The sequence below is a fragment of the Adiantum capillus-veneris genome, chromosome 19 (assembly GCF_014529385.1).
Source record: "Adiantum capillus-veneris isolate H3 chromosome 19, ASM1452938v2, whole genome shotgun sequence".
NCBI lineage: Eukaryota > Viridiplantae > Streptophyta > Polypodiopsida > Polypodiales > Pteridaceae > Adiantum > Adiantum capillus-veneris.
The window spans coordinates 109484256-109501586 of NC_140949.1; the positions used below are offsets into that span (position 1 = coordinate 109484256).

Here is a 17331-nt window from a genome sequence, read left to right on the forward strand (position 1 = left end):
TGTGCAACCAACATCTGAAGACTACCCTGAATCAGCAAGAACCTTCGGCCCATCCGATCAACAACGAACATAGATGCTATCGTAGATGTAACATTGACAGCTCCAATAATCGCTGCTGAATACAAGCTGGCATTGCTCTGAAAGCCGACTGTCCGAAAAAGGGCCGGTGCATAGAACATGATGGCATTAATCCCTGTCATTTGCTGAAAGATGGCGCTTAAAAAGGAAATGACAAGCTGAGGTCTACTGTTGGGTTTGAGGACGGCACGGAACGCGCTCTCAGACATCGCTTCCGAAGCTATGCATGCCCGCACCATCTCATTGAACTCTTCGTCCACATTCTCGGTTCCCCTAACTTTCTGCAAAATTGTCCGGCCTTCCTCTGGCTTACCCCTCTCTATCAAGCTTATGGGCGACTCCACGAGCAGGAGACCACCAAGAGCAAGCATTGATGATGGTACAGCTCCGCATGCTAATGCTACCCTCCATCCCACTTTTTCGTCGAGGTAGCCGACTGCAAAATTGACGATGTTGGCCGCAAAAATTCCGACACCGACATTCGTCTGGAACATAACATTCAATACTCCTCTCAAGTTGGGGGGAGCTATCTCTGACAAGTATATTGGACCAGCCTGTTTTATCAGAAGTTAGCCTGTTAGGTAAAGTTATCCACCAAAGATAAATCATCCTTAACTTATAATTAAGACAAAGGGCAGCCTTTCTTAAGGTAGAGGTCTGGGTGCACATTGAGATTGACCATGTGCATGCATTATATGTATGCATACAGCACAAGCATACATAAGTATGTATACAGAAAAGGCATACATAAGAATGCGAGTAAACTCATGTTGCATGAGTGTCTCACATCAAAAACACGTGTGCATGCATGCCAACTACATGCATATATGCACTCTATACTTCGGTGAATAATTTTGGCCTTAATTCATGTTAATGCTTACTTGATTAGCAAACCCAACTCCAATGCCAATGAGTATACGGCCGATAATGAGCATGATGATGTGCTTGGCAGCCGCAGCGAGAACAACTCCGACTAATGAGAGGAATCCAGCCACGGTCAGCGTGATTCGACGGCCTGAGTGCTTCGTAACATATGAAGCACCAAATGTGGAGATAAGGCCAGCCAAGTAGAGGGATGAGGTGAAGGCTTGCAGCCCCTGGTCATTAAATTTGCAGTAGGTGCTCTCTGTTGCGACGCGGCTTTCCCCGATCAAAGCCGGAAAAAAGCTCTGCAAGAAGTTCTGCATTGCTGTCACTCCACCTGCAATATGGGCGTCATCAAGTTAATACATTTATTCATCATATTAGATAGATATAAGATGCTTAAATGCCAGCATTGAATATAAATAATTACTGCAAGTCAGGGATAATTCAGTTTACTATTATATTGCAATCAAGACTCATGCATCGATGATGCAATACAGAGGGTGAGGATGTAGACATGCTGTAGATCGGGATACTATATTTGAATGTTGGTAGTGATAAAAATGTTGATTATTAAACCAAATCAAGCATTGAATCTGCTGCAATATTGATGTTGTGGCCAAATTACGCTGCAGCAGGCGACACCCGCCGGATGAAGCAGCTTCTGACGCGTGGCGAGGGGGGGGGGGGGGGGGGGGGGGGGAGCCGGAATTCCCTCCCCCTTTATCTATTAGTATAGACAAGACTGTTAATTAATACAAAATATGCTGCTATATTATTGAGATATATCCGAGTTACGTTCGGTAATCAATGTACTCAGAATAGTTGACAACTAATACAAACCAAGGAGCTCATCTGCTGACATACTCCAAATTTGGCAACTAATGAATACAGCTCGTATTATTTATTACTAATACAAACCAAGGATTTAATCTACTGACAAATTCTGCTGCCATATTCTAGTTAATTATGATTAATTCAAACTAAGAATCCTGCTGACACAACATTTTTCTGCCATAATCTAGTTGAATTGATGAATTAATGGAATAGAGGCAGCACGGGGGCATATACCGGAGATGCCAATGTTGTATCCGAATATGAGGCCGCTGCACGAAGCAATGAATGCAGAGAAGATGACATAGACGGTAACCTTCCCAGAGAAGCCAGCCTTGGCTTCCGTGGTCGCCATCGCTGGCTGGCGTCCAGGTTTATCTGCCGCCATAGCTTTAGCGTTTGTGCCAACTGGAACAATTTGTTGAAAAGTGGGGTGCGCCCAAGACTATCTTGTGGCTGCAGTAGAAAAGAGGCGGAATATAGTAGGTGAAGTGGATCGAGTCGAGGAAGTGAAGACGGCCATGCATGAGCTGAGTGGAGTGGAAGGAGCTGTTGCATGTAAGAGAAAGAGAGAGTCGAGAGATGGGCAGGTGGGTTTCCTGCATGGGGTAGAAAGTGGGCGCCGAGATTACGTGGGCTCGGGTTAGCTGAGAGAGAGAGAGAGAGAGAGAGAGAGAGATTTAACGTCCTCACTCCTAAGATACTACACACATACTCCATGCATACATGAATTATTAGTACCTACATCAGCACTCTTTTCTTTTTGCCATGGTACAGTAGGGGGTACCCAGCTGGAGAAAATAAAAAAATGGTGGAATTAGTTTGGAACGGAAAAGGGAATGGTGCACGGTGTGAGGAAAAAGGAAGGGTGCGAGAAGGTCGCACGGTAGGGGGTACCCAACTGGAGAAAACAAAAAAATGGTGGAATTAGTTTGGAACGGAAAAGGGAATGGTGCACGGTGTGAGGAAAAAGGAAGGGTGCGAGAAGGTCGCACGCGTGGCTTGACATGCTCTCTCTCTCTCTCTCTCTCTCTCTCTCTCTCTCTCTCTCTCTCACACACACAGTTCAAGCTCCCTCAGCCCATGGATCTTAGAGGTCTCTTGGGAATGTTCCTCTAATGTTAAAAACTTCTTCTTTTTTGTTTTGGGGGGTTGAGGGGGATCTCGTATAACCTTTGTATCACCTAAGTGTGGTAGATTGGTTATCGGAGCTCCCTCTTGAGCTCTTAAGCTCAAGCCCCATCGGATACACTTTATAGGTCTCGTGGGATCGTTCTTATTACATTGTTTAAACTTTCTCTTCTCTTCTCTTCTTCTTCCAAACAATATATTCATGTACATACACATAGTTCCCCCATAGGCTCACTAGAGCCACTTCTAGAGGGTCCTCTACATGAAAGTGAGCCGGTCATAATTTGCCCAAAGACACCTTAGAAGATTTTCCACTCATATCATGGATATTAAACTCCTGTATTTTTTCTCAGGGGTGCAAAAAACACCTTATATAGCAATAGTAGAGCATCTTGATAGGCTATTATTGGTCCAAAACCACACCTCACCTTGATCACGAGAGCCACCTTTAAGTAGCCTTCGATCAATCTCCATTGAGGAGGGGCTATGGCTCTGCCCTCTAAATGATGCACACTTGGAAGAATGGGCAGAATGTTTTTTTGGGAAGAATGGGTAGAAAAAAAAAAGGGCCACCTTTACAATTACTAAGTTTTTCTATAAAAGCACCTTTTCAGAAATTTATTTTACTTTGTTTACCTAATACGGAAGTTTACATAGCATAGCTTGTTAATCATACCTAAAGAACTAAAAATACAATCCTTTTGAGACACTACTACAATGAGTGACTACATCATGTGTATCAAAGAGAAGAGTCTTCTTGAGATACGTGCACAACATTAACATCTTGGCTTGACATTCAGATAGAATACTACATTGCACCTTTTACGAGTGTTGGGGCCTCTATTTGCTAGGGTTTGCTGGCCTGCCCTCTGCCTCGTGAGCAAGAAGGCTTGTGGGAGGGGAGACGTGCATGGGGTAACTATGGACTCAAGGTTCAATGTATCATATTCATGTTAATATATCACATGAGTTCAGCAAGAGGGGTTTTATATTTTTGAAAATTTAAAGCAATTTAACAGAGATGTACATTAACAAGAGGAGGTTTTTTAACCGTTAATTCATCAAAAAAGAGTGGAGTCCTCGAGACTTCAATAAAGCCAGCATGTTGTGATGATACGATGGACGTCAGACGTTCATGAGCGACAAGCAGGGATTTCACAGACGTGATCACGATAGTGTGATCACGTTAATAACGTAAGTAATTACACATAAAAAAACGTGATCACGTTAATTGTTAACGTGATCTTGATGGTGACCTGTAAAAACAAATAGAGTCGGTAGGCCCGTCGGGTTTTTTCATTTTCTCGGCGGGGCCCTTCGGTCTATAGGGTTTTCCCGACGGGCCAGCCAAGAAAATGAAAAAGCCCGGCAGGTCCGATTGTATATAGTAAACCTCTTCTTACTTTGGCATTTTAACTAGGAAAATCTATGGGGAGTGTATCCGAGCGTCGGGTATAGTCATCTCCTTATGAATTGACCTAAGGTTATAGAGTCACAGGTCTTTTTTTGGGACGAACGTGATTCTTAATTCGGTAATTAATCACTTCTAAAAATATTTAAAACCTTCACCGCATAAAGGTACGAAACCAAAACAATTGAGAATTTGGAGAGTCGTGCTCATTGTAACGATGCCATTGGTCCATCAACAGGGTCGAAGTTGGTTTTAGAAGATGAGCATATTTAAATAACGAGTTGAAAGTGTCACATGTCCTGTACTAGTGTATTGGGTATATAAAGATCCTTGAAGTCTTGCATTTTTCACCGTCATAGATTTAAATTGATATACATTGTCACTGCACAATATGAGAGTTATAATCCTTAATTGGGTGAAATTAGCTTTTATATATTGAATTGGATGCATAAAGGGGCTACAATCCTTGATTAGGTACAAGTAGTCTTCAATTGTGTAATTGTATTGAAGATTTCATTGCTTTGTTTTATATTTATATTTATAATTGCATTGATAATTTCATATTATTTTTTTATCCATTATGCCATGTAGAGAGTGCTTTGCAATGTGTATGTTCGCTCAAAACATATGTGGTTGATATGTGGAATTGACTAGAGTGCATTGCAAATCTCATATTGTGTAGATTTAATTGCTTTCTTAGTGATTGTTTTTTAACATATATTGAAAAGATTTTATTTTTTAAAAAAAAGAACATCTAGTTCTTATGTCTTCAATATTAAATTGAAAGCAATGGAGAAAAATATCGGCACAAGTGATACGAAGAAGGTGTTAGAAAATAAGACGTAGCTAAATAGATAATTGAGTAGATTACTTAATGGAGAGAGACAGATTTATATACACGAGATTATAGAGTAGAGAGAGAGAGAGAGAGAGAGAGAGAGAGAGAGAGAGAGAGAGAGAGTACACACGATATACGTGGTTCACCCAATGTGGGCTACATCCACGGGAAAGCAGCCACTCAATGGCTTTAGTACTTCAAAACAAGAAGTAGTTTACAAAGGGATTATATCCTTAATGGAGCTCCCGCCTTGCTTCACTCTCACCACCTCACACTCACCTTGCTGCATCAACTTCACACTATGAAATGTGTGTAGAAATGGCCTCCTTTTATAGGCCAAAAGGGCTACCCTCTCTTATGAAAGACAGCCATGTGTAGCCGTCCTTGTGCGAATAAGTCCAAATTGGACCCTCCAATCCGCCCATGTGTGGCCGCCCTTGAGAAGACAAGTCCGCTTTTGAATTCGGCCACAGGCCATTGAATTCGGCCACCGGCCACCGGCCATTGACTTCCGACCACCGGCCACCGGCCATTGACTATCGGCCACCGGCCAACCAACCGGTTGTTTTCCGACCACTTTCCGGCCGCCGTCCGGCCATAATATTCCGACGAAAAAGAATATTCCGGCGAAAAAAAAAGTCTCGGGGGCGGAGCCTTACAGTTGCCCCTGATTCTTGTCCGTGAAAATTTTGGTTTCCGGTGAGTGATTTTCCTTCACGCACGATGGCTTCTCCTCATAATGGGGGCCTTACAAATGTGCGCTTTTACCACAGAAAATTACAAGGGTAAATCAAGCTCCATACTTAAGAGAAGGCAAAGAATTCAAAAGACCCTAGCAAACATGGGTTTTGAATCTCAAATCAAAAAAATTATCCCCCAGATTCGGCCTGGCAGACAACCTTAGTATTGGAGTATAACTTGGCCTAAACAAGTTGAAGGTTTAGCCAGACAATTTCTACAGAATCCTTACAAAGTTGTCATTGATTTATAAGCTTTGAAAGCAAATCATTCAATTCTACAGATAGTAGAAGTTGTTTTTGAGAATGAGAAATACTCAAAATTGGCAGATTTACTGATGGATGGAAGTAAAATGATCATATTTATGCAAACAAAAAGAGGTTGTGATCACTACAAGAGATACTTCACATTAGCGACACTCAAAAGTGAAAATCCACGGCGTCCTATGAGTGTTGCTATGGGCGTCACTATTTTCTTTGTTGCATAGTGATGCCTGTAGCGATGCCCATAGTGACGTCGACAGTGGTAAAAAATAAACCGAGAGCGCCAAAAACTCAGATCTCATATCTGAGTTTCGGCACTCAAGCGAAAGAGGTAAACCCGCCCTCTCCCTCTCTCTCTCTCTTTCTTCCACACACACACACACGCACACGAAGAGAAGAAGAAGAGCCAGGTATGCTCCTTCCCTCTCCTCTCTCTCATGTTCCCTTCCCCTCTTTCTCTCTCTCTCTCTCTCCCTCTCTCTCTCTCTCTCTCTCTCACACACACACACACACACACATTGTGTCTTTGTGTGTGTGTGTGTGTGTGTGTGTGTGTGTGAGAGAGAGAGAGAGAGAGAGAGAGAGAGAGAGTACACACATGCATAAACAAAAACACATACACACATACATGCATAAACAAAGAATGCATACACACACACACATTAAGAGAGTGAAAGAGAGAGAGAGAGAGAGAGAGAGAGAGAGAGGAGAAAACAAAGAAAAAGAGGGAGAGAGAGAAAAAAAAACCAAAGAGAGAGAGAGGGGGAGAGAGATAAGGGTAGAAAACAAGAGAGAGAGAGAGAGAGAGAGAGAGAGAGAGAGAGAGAGAGAGAGATAAAAGTAGAAAAAATATGAAATGAAATGTTATATTAAGATTTAGGGTTAGGTTAGATTTAAAATTATATTTAAAATTAGGTTATATCAAGATCTAAGATTAAGTTAGATTACATTTAACTTATATTTAAAATTTATGCTAAATTTAAAACTAAGTTAAACTTAAGATTAGGTTAAGATTTAAATTAGATTTAAGATTAGGTTAGATTACATTTAGATTTAGGTTTATGTACGTTGAGTTTAAAATTAGGTTAGATTTAGATTTATGTTAGATTTAAAATTAGGACAAGATTTAAGATTAACTAGGTTAGATTTGAGTTAGATTACATTTACGTTTAGGATTTGAGATTGGATTAGATTTAGGTTTATGTTGATGTTAAAGATTAAATTATATTTAGATTTGAGATTAGATTAGCTTTAGATTTAAGTTATATTACATTTAGGTTTATGTTAGATTTAAGACTAGATAAAATTTAGGTTTATGTTGAGTTTAAGATTAGATTACATCTAGATTTATGTTAGATTTAAGATTAGATTAAATTAGATTAGATTTAGGTTAGATTTTAGGGCATGTCAATGAAGGCTTTGCCCAAAGAGCAAACACTAGGTACACAACAATATGTATATTCCCATCAGAATCTGACACCTATTAACTCACACACTAACCATGTTCAATTAGCTCAGAATCACCATATGTTCAATTAGGTTAGATTTTGGATTTAGTTTTTATAGTAAAGTCTACCTTCAGGATTACGGAAAAAAATTTAGAGTTAGGTGAACGGTGATCCCTCTCTTCCTCTCTACGGATGCGACCTTAAGTTGGAAAGCTTTCAACGGCATGGTACTCAGATTGGAGGCCAACATGTAATGTGCTAAGTAATCCCTCGAACAAGGATCTGCTGTGAAGAGATCTTAAGATGCTGCTATTTCTACAGCTAGAGAAGAGGCAAAGGGGTTTTGTCCACTACATGCACTATCATGTAGAGCTGGGTGTGTAGATTTCTCGTACCCACAAATATAGGCATTGACCAATAAAGACGAGATTATAACCCGGTGGTTCTAATCTCCGTGCACCTCTAGACCGAGGTGTGTGGGGATCGGACATGACTAGAGAATGTGAGGTAGTGTACAATGTGAACAGAGAGAGAGAGAGAGAGAGAGAGAGAGAGAGAGAGAGAGAGAGAGAGAGAGAGAGAGAGAGAGAGAGAGAGATAAAAGACAGAGGATGTCAATAGAAGATTAAATTTATGTCCAGGTTATAAGTTTTTTACATTCATTATGAGTAGTGACGAGGATGTGGGGCCGTCCAACCGAAACACTTATCTCTCAATAAGGATCTTATGTCCTTGTAATCAATGCAAGCATGCTATGCAACGGACAAGACGGGTTTCTTTGTAGTAGGTTCACAAATTTGGCAAGTTTGATCTATCTATTATAGATCGACGCTTTGGTCAAGCAGCATACGTGAGGCCACAACATATAGCCTCTGACAGCTCGAAGGATGGTCATGCAGACTACATGTCATAAAATCTAATATCTAATATCTAACCAACCCAAATGATTCTCTCATATTAAAGTGATCACTTAATGTGGGAGAATAAACGGGAACAAGGGTTAAGATATAGACATGTGCTTATAGATCTATCTCAACACAGGGCCAATGGTAAAGGGGCCCAAATAAGAGGTGGTCTATCAAAGAGCAAGGCTAACCAATGGAGCATAAGACCTTAGGGTTATCTTCATTGAAGACCTCCAATAATGTGTGTAAAAGTCCTTTGACCTTAGGTAAGCTAGGGCTGACCTTGAGGCGCGGGAACCCGACCCAGCTCGAGGTGCTTGTCCTCCTTGTCATGTTTGATGACTAAGGTGCTTGAGGTGCTTGATGATTGAGGTTCTTGAGATGCTTGAGGTGCTTAATCATTGAGATGCTTGAGGTGCTTGGCATGCTTGAGATGCTAGGGTTGCACTTGAGGTGAGAACCCAGCCCAAGCTTAAAGTGCTTAAGGGGCAAGCTTGTGGTGGGAACTGGGCCTATACATGAGGGGCTTAAGGTGTCAAAAAGTCAAATGCTCAATCCCTACAAGGAGGGGGTGAGCCCTACATGAGGGGGGATGAGAACACCCACACACTCACACAAGGCATGCATGGTACAAGAAAGAAAAAGGGACACTTGTCAAGTTCCTCCTCATGTTGCCCTCATGGTGTGCATGAAGCCTATTGGTTGGCCACTCAAGGGGTCCAATGATAATTTAGGAGATTAATTAATTGATTTTGCATTTATCTAGCCCTCTCTCTCAAAGGGGAAAGGGGGACACTTGTCTCAAGGCTACCCTTGCTACTTGTAATGCCTCCTGCTTATGATTGGCTAGGCCTGGAGGGGTCCAATGAGCTTCAAGCATGAGCTACAAGGGGGGGTCGACCCATGCAAGCTAGGGGGTTGCTTAGGGGGTATACTCACCCACACACACTCACAAACACTCTCATGGTGTGCTATGCAAAGTGTAAGAGCTCCCTCTCCTTCTCCAAGCAAGTAGAGGCTGAGAGCCTACACCAACACTCTTGGCTATGGAGTGCAAATCCAACCAAGAGCCATGCTTCAATGCTTAAGCTTTCCATCTCCTTCTTCTTCATTACTATGCTATTATGTATACTAGCAAAAAGATTTATGATAAGTGAGGGGAATACATAGACATGGAGAACTGTCTGAAATGTGATTCCAAGAGATATCGAGTAGATCTCCACGGAAAAAAAATTCCACAAAAGGTTTTGCGACATTTTCCTCTGTTTTCTTACATCAAGCATTTCTTTGGATGTAAGTCCATGGCCGCCCTAGCATCATGGCACGAGGATAATAGATCTTTGAATGGTGTGCTATGGATTCCTACAGATTGCGCAGCCTGAAAACATATAGACGATACATGGTATGTTGTTCAAGACATAGATTTTACAAGATACGTAGAATGCACACGGGAGAAAAATTCACAAGAACTTCACAGGAATATCTCTACACAGGAATCCCTCCCCCTTTATGAGTCCTCTCTCTCTCTCTCTCTCTCTCTCTCTCTCTCTCTCTCTCTCTCTCTCTCTCTCTCTCTCTCTTATGGGGAAAAGAGGACCTAACGTGGTCAAAATCTGAGCACTCAAGTAGTGTGTGGTACTCACTCTCTCGCACTTGACGAGGGCATAAGGTGCAAAGTCGATGAGACTCCTCGCCAATGCCCCAACGTCCTGTCTCGCAGCGTAGAGAATGGGAGCTAAGACGAATGGAGGCAATGGTGCGGATCGCACTCAACGGGATGGGCTCAAGGATGTAGGGATGGGTTCGGTCACCTCGTTCGGAGAAGAAGAGAGATTTATAGTTTGGGGCAACGTGTGTGGTGTAATGGCTGAAGCGAAAATCTCCAGATTTCTCCCAAGTCGTGACACATTGGCATTGTAAGAAGGCCTCATTAACTTGGGAGTCGATCGACGCATCCTTGACCAAGTGACATGCATCCCATCTTCCAAACCATTTCTTGATGTCAATGTTGGAATTAGGGTTGTAGAGAAACACACACATCTTGGAGAAGATGAAGGAAGCTCAAGGCACACAATAAGGAGTGTGTTACTTATTGTGCAATGGAGAGATAGATAGCCCTAGAGTGATGGGCGTATATACAATGCTCAGGGGAAAAAACCTCCTAAGAGGGAAAAATGCCCCGACGGTCCTAGTGTGTTCACACACATCACTACCACATGTATATAGTAACAAATCCCCCCTAGAGTGATGCGGTGAACGAGAGTTGGCACATAAGTAAAGGGAACTGCCATGCCCTAAGGACATGATCAGTCCACAAAGGGGAGTAAGCCCAAAGCTTTGCGGAAAGCTTCAAGCTTCTCACGAGACAATGCCTTTGTCAAAAGATCTGTAAGGTTGTCTTGTGTTGGCACATAAGCCAAGCTTATCTCTCCTGCTGAGAGCCTCTCCCTAACATAGTGGTAATGCACCTCAATGTGCTTTGTGCGAGCATGAAAAACTGGGTTCCTCGCAACTACCAATGCGCTCTGACTGTCAGTGTAGATAGTGTTGGTAGTGTCCTATCCAACACCCAAATCAGCCATAAGGCGTCTGAGTCATACACACTCAACCGTAGCTGTGAAGACTGCCCTGTACTCAGCCTCACAACTCGAAGTGGCCACAATAGGTTGCTTCTTGCTCAACCATGATATACATGAACTGCCAAGCATGAAACAAAAACCACTTGTGGACACTCGCGTGTCAAAACAACCATCCCAATCTGAGTCCGAAAAAGCATGTAAGTCTGGCGGCAATGATCCCCCCTTGGGATAAAACAATCCAAGATGTAAAGTGCTACTAAGGTAGCGGAAAATCCTCTTGACAGCCTGCCAATGCTTAGACCCTGGGCTATGCATAAATCTGTTGACCTGTGAGACTGCAAATTGAATATCCGGCCTCGTGTTGCATATATAAATGAGGCAGCCAACAACAGTTTGGTAAAGAGTGACATCAGCAGGATCACCAGCATCATATAGACTATACTTCAAACCTGTTTCCATGGGAGTGGCAATAGGTTTGCAATCCTCAAGTCCAACTTTACATAGGAATGTCTCTATGTAACTTTTCTTACACAAGGCAATACCGCCATCACACTGCTTAAATTGTATACCCAAGTAATGATGCAACAGCCCCAAATCTTTCATCTTCAAATTAGCATTCAAATCAGCCTTAAATTCAGCAATATGTCTCTCATTTGGTCCAGTGATCAGCAAATCATTGACATAAAGAACCACAATGAGAAGTACATCACCCTCACACTTTACATACAATGTGCTTTCTGTTGGACTGTTACGAAAGCCTCGTTTGACCAAATGAGTGTCAGCTTTCTCATACCAAACACGATGAGATTGCTTCATCCATACAAAGCCTTCTTACATCTACACACTTTGTCCTCTTGTCCTTTTATGACAAAACCGCTAGGCTGCGTTACATAAACTTCCTCAAATATGTCAATGATTCAAGAAAGCAGTAACAATGTCTGATTGATGTACATCCCAACCAAAATCGGCTGCCAATGCACATAGAAAACGCACAGTAGTCATACGACAAGTGGGAGCAAAATTCTCTTCATAATCTATGCCTTTTTGTTGTGCATAACCCTTTGCAACAAGTCGAGCCTTATGGCGATCGATCTCACCATCCGGCTTGTGTTTCAACTTGTAAACCCACTTTGTACCAATGGCCTTTTTGCCGGGAGGCAAATCACATAAAGTCCACGTGTCATTTTCTATAAGTGCATCATATTCTGATTGCATGGCAGCCATCCAATTTTCTGAATTCTATGCTTCATCAAAAGATAGAGGCTCCTCAACATCATGTAAGCTAGACACAGCCAAAGCATAACAATCTGATACATAAGATGCATGGCGAGAGCCTGAATGAGTACAACTAGACAAAGGTGCATCTAATTTACTGTCATGCAAAGTGTGCACCAGCCATTTTGGCATACCTCTAGCCTGCTCATTTTCAGCCCTTTCCCCATCAAGTACATCATGTACATCTGCATCAGTAATAGGCTGATCTGTAACATTTTCAGAAACCCCCATAGGCTATACATTTGCCTCATTGGAACTTACATTCGTATTTCCACCACCAAAAAGAGGTAACAAAGTCATAAATGTCATGTGAGCTAACATTGTTGTCTCTAGTACATGACAGCAAGGGATGAACAGAATCTTCACTACATCCCGTGAAACCAGAATACATTTTGTTCGTAGATGATACAACCTGTAACCTTTGCTTTCAGCACTATAACCAACAAAAATACATTTGACAGCCTTATCATCCAATTTTTTGCGCTGTGTTTGTGGCACCAAAGCATATGCCAAATAGCCAAAAACATGCGTGTGCTCAATAGAAGGCTTTCTATCATGCCATGCTTCATATGGAGTAATAGACTGCAAAGCTTTTGTAGGACACCTGTTTAGTACATAAGTGGCACACATGATGGCCTCAAGTCAAAATTAATGTGGCAAAGCTTGACTTTTGACCATACATTGTGCCATTTCCGTAAGTGACCTATTTTTCCTCTCAGCATCACCATTTTTCTGAGGTATATAAGGCACTGTACATTGGTGTTTTATCCCACATCTAGCCAGAAATGCATTGAATTCATGAGACATATACTCCCCCCCTCGATCAAAACGAAGGGTGCCCATAGTACATTTTGAGACATTTTCAACCATAGCAAGAAATTGTTTGAAGCACATAAAAACTTCGGACTTCGCTTTAAGCGAAAATACCCATGCATGCCTAGAGTAATCATCAATGAAAGTCACGAAGTACATGTAATTGCCCAAGGACGGAGTTTGCATGGGCCCACAAGCTACTACCTGCATGTGGCCCTAATTGAACCATCCTTTGGAAACTTTGAACGCTGCATCTTACCCAATATACAGTCTTCACAAACATGTTTGACACGTGCTTCAAGAGGTGGCAAAGAAGAAACCATATCAAATTTTTGCAAACGCAGCAAACTGGCAAGATTCAGATGACCAAAACGTGCATGCCAAAGTTTTGCATTTGTAATAGCCCTTGAATCTACAACAGCATTTGCAAAATTTTGTCCACACTTCTCATACAAAGTGATCTTATACAGCCCATGGCACAAAAGGCCAGATGCAACAATTTCATCACCAAAACTGAGATCATGAACTGTACATCTGTCATCCACAAATTTGACTACAAGTCCAAGTCTAGCAAGTGCGGATACAGACAAGATATTCTTCTTGATTCCAAGTATATAAAGTGCATCAACAAGTGTGAAGGAACTGCGATTTGCAGTAGTAAGCACAATCTTTCCAACTCCCTGAATCGGATAAGAGGCATTGTTGGCACAAGTGACTAAATTCCCATGAGGGACAGACTCGAGAGAGGTGAAAAATTCACGATGTGAGATAATGTGCTTTGTAGCACCACTATCAAAATACCACACATGTGAATCTATAGCAACTGACAAGCATCAGCAGGATTGTAAGTGCACTCTGTACTAAAAGCCCATTCTGCAACAACATCAGCAAGACAGTCTCCTTTTACAAAAGACTCAACAATGGCTGCATTTGTAGTGGAACCAGCATTTGCAGTGGAACCACCCTCTTTCTTCTTAGCCTCTTTGGCCTTCAACTTAGGACACGACTTGATCAAGTGATCATTAGCTTTACAATAATGGCAAGGCATTTTCTTTTTGCCCTTATCACCAGAATTTCCTGACAAATTACTTCCAGCAGAAGCATTAGGAACAGAATTTTTTTCACTCGCAACAGAACCATAAGAAGTGGTTGTATTGCTATTACCACCCTTTCTTTGAGAAGCAATAAAAGCCTGTTCAACTGCACGCTGCCTAGTCCTGTTTTTTCTAGAAAGTACTCTTGCAACAGCAATGTGCATAATGCATCAAACTTGACAACTTCAGGATGTCCTTGGGTCATAAGTCTCCAAGTTCTAGAAAAGTCTAGTAAGAATCTGATAAGGCATCAAGAACAGTTTGCACAAGGGAACTGTTTGAAATAACCACCTGCAGAAATAAGTTGCTCATTGATATCCGTCCATATCATCTTCCTCACGCATAATCTTCGACTCCAACTCTTTACGCAGCAAAGCAATTTTAGCCTCATTGCGACTTGCATAAAGACCAACCAAAATATCCCAAGCCTATTTTGCACATTTTGCTCAACGGATGTAAGGAACAATGATGTGCTTCACAGACAACGCAATCAATGCATGAGCCTGCGCATCCTTTACATCCCAACGAGCTTGTTCTCCCGTAGGCAAAACAACTCTAATTGCAGCAAGACCTGCAACATCCTCAACATCGCCTACATCCTCTGAACCAGGACGTACATCAATGCCCTGCACAATATTCCAGACGCCCTTTGACACAAGAACGTGTTGCATCATATAAGCCCACATAGGGTAATTGTCCCCATCCAACATGTCCTCAGTAGCAAACATCTTGAAGACATCTGTGTTGTTGTGAGCCATGGTAAATGCTGCACCTGATGTGAAAACTGCCCGAAAATAGGAGAAATGGAGCGGGAACAACATGTGATGTATAGCACAAACCATAGAAGACTATAAGGCACCTATTATGCAGAAATTGGCACTGACAGAAATTCTGCACAAAATGACGAAATTGCCTATGCAGACCTGCCTATAGTGGAAACAGAGGCCGAAATGAGTCCGAATCAAAAATCTGAGTAGACTAAACTCTATGAGCTTATCTGAAATATTTGTCGACCTGCGAACGCTCGCCAAATCTCACTGTAATCGAAGAAAGTGAGTAGGCATGTGCTGGAGCAGATGGCGCCTAAGCCAGGGGGAGGACGTAACCTGCTCTGATACCAATGGTTGGAATTAGGGTTGCAGAGAAATGTACACAACTTGGAGAAGACGAAAATAGCTCAAAGCACACAGTAGAGAGTGTGTTACTTAGTGTGCAATGGAAAGATAGATAGCCCTAGAGTGATGGGCGTATATACAATGCTCGGGGGAAAAAACCTCCTAAAGAGGGAAAAAATGCCCCGGCGGTCCTAGTGTGTTCACACACATCACTACCACATGTATATGGTAACAGTCAAGCATCCACCCCCAACTTAGTATTTTGCTCTTGCATGTCTTTTGGACCTTTTGACTTGCTTCATATGCGATTCTAGGAAGTCAATGCAAAGGGCTAAGTTGTGTCTTAAGCATGTACGCCATAACCCTTTGCATGCCCAAGACCTCAATGGGAAGTGATCCGGACTCAAGAAGTAAGAGCATGTAGGGTGTTTGTGTCTTAACTTGGAGAAAGGTAAGAAAACGCTTTTGGGCATTCTCAAACTCTTTCCAAGTAGACTTCCCGATGCTTCCACCCCACACCTCCACTCCATAAAGAAGCACCGGTGTCACCAATGTGTCAAAGAGGTACTTTTAGAGAGAGAGAGAGAGAGAGAGAGAGAGAGAGAGAGAGAGAGACTGTGTGTTGCTGGCATAGGGGGGGAGAGAGAAAGAGAGAGTCAGATGCGGTCCCTTGCATGGGTGGGTAGACCAAAACTGTAAGGTAGTGGGTGTGGGTGTGTGCACTGGTACTGGAGTAGAAGAATCCGCATGCCCTCTGTGGGTGGGTGGGAACTTGTATTGCAGGAACGAGGGGTAGAGAAAGACAGAGAGAGAGAGAGAGAGAGAGACAGTGAGACGGAACTGCAAAGCGGAAAGGCCATCTACTGTGTGTGTGTGTGTGTGTGTGTGTGTGTGTGTGTGTGTGTGTGTGTGTGTGTGTGTGTGTGTGTGTGTGTGTGTGTGTGTGTGTGTGTGTGAGAGAGAGAGAGAGAGAGAGAGAGAGAGAGAGAGAGAGATTTTGATGGCTCGTCGCCATGGGCATGGGAGAGTTGAGAGAGACCGCCAGTGGGCCAAAGAGAGAGAGAGAGAGAGAGAGAGAGAGAGAGAGAGAGAGAGAGAGAAAGAGAACCGATGCATGGAGTTGGAGGAGTCAAGGAGAGTGAGAGAGAGAGAGAGAGAGAGAGAGAGAGGCAGTGGAACTGGCATCTGCAAAGGAGAGAGAAAGAGAGACTGAGGACGGTTGGCAGCAGCCAAAGAGAGACAAAGAAAAAGAAAGATAGATTGGAATATAAAAACGTAAAACAGCGTGTGAAACGACTCTAAGTATAGAGAGACAAGAAATGGTGGGACGTTGAAGAACCATAATGTAGATAAGGATACACGAGGAGGTTAAGGGGTGATTGAGGTGATAAATAGGGTAGGACACCAAACGCGTTTTGCTCATAATGAGCTCATCAGTGGTGTGAGTTTAGAGATACAAAAGGAGGTGGTGAGCGAGTTTTTATAGAGGGTCAATTAGGTGGGATGTTTTTTGGGGGGGGAAAGGGAAGTTAATGGTAATGTACTCAAGTACATAGGGAAAGAGTTAGGGTAGAAGGGGTGGTACATGTTTTATTGGTGAGAGGTAGACAATGTGTACCTAATAGAGTTAAGAGGATGGTGTGATTTGATGCCAAAAATTGTTTGGGGGCGGGGGAGGGGAAGGGGAGGGAAATTTGTTTATGTTCAAGCAAGTAAAAGGTGTAATGGTAGGTGAGGCTTTTGCAAGGGGTGTAGAGGGAAGAAGGCACGGGATCATTGGAAGGAGGTATGCCAAAAAAAAAAAAAAAAAGGGAGTATAGAGAGTTGTATTGGGGGGGGGGGGGGGGTTGTGAGGGTTTGATGGAGAGAGGCAAAATTTGATGGGAAGAAGATAGAGGATAGCGTAATAGGTATCAACCTCTACTACCTATAAGAGCAAAACAAT

The 17331-nt window shown here is 42.5% G+C and overlaps 1 protein-coding gene across 3 annotated transcripts in view; it reads right to left on the reverse strand.

Annotated features, from left to right (window-relative positions):
* The window catches only part of LOC147434646 (sugar transport protein MST4-like), a 4430-nt gene extending 1072 nt beyond the window's left edge, over positions 1 to 3358 (reverse strand). The window contains exons 1-3 of one of the 3 annotated variants that reach the window (XM_086491104.1): positions 3336 to 3358; positions 960 to 1279; positions 1 to 632 (exon numbers count right to left, since the gene is read on the reverse strand). The exon at positions 1 to 632 is cut by the window's left edge and continues 1 nt beyond it. In XM_086491104.1, the coding sequence (XP_086347230.1) occupies positions 1 to 632; positions 960 to 1265 (938 nt within the window). In that variant the 5' untranslated portion in view covers positions 1266 to 1279; positions 3336 to 3358. Of the gene's footprint in view, positions 633 to 959; positions 1280 to 2013; positions 2374 to 3275; positions 3297 to 3335 lie in introns of those variants that run through there. The other 2 variants (XM_086491105.1, XM_086491103.1) reach the window with 2 other exon arrangements.
* Positions 3359 to 17331: the final 13973 nt, after the last annotated feature.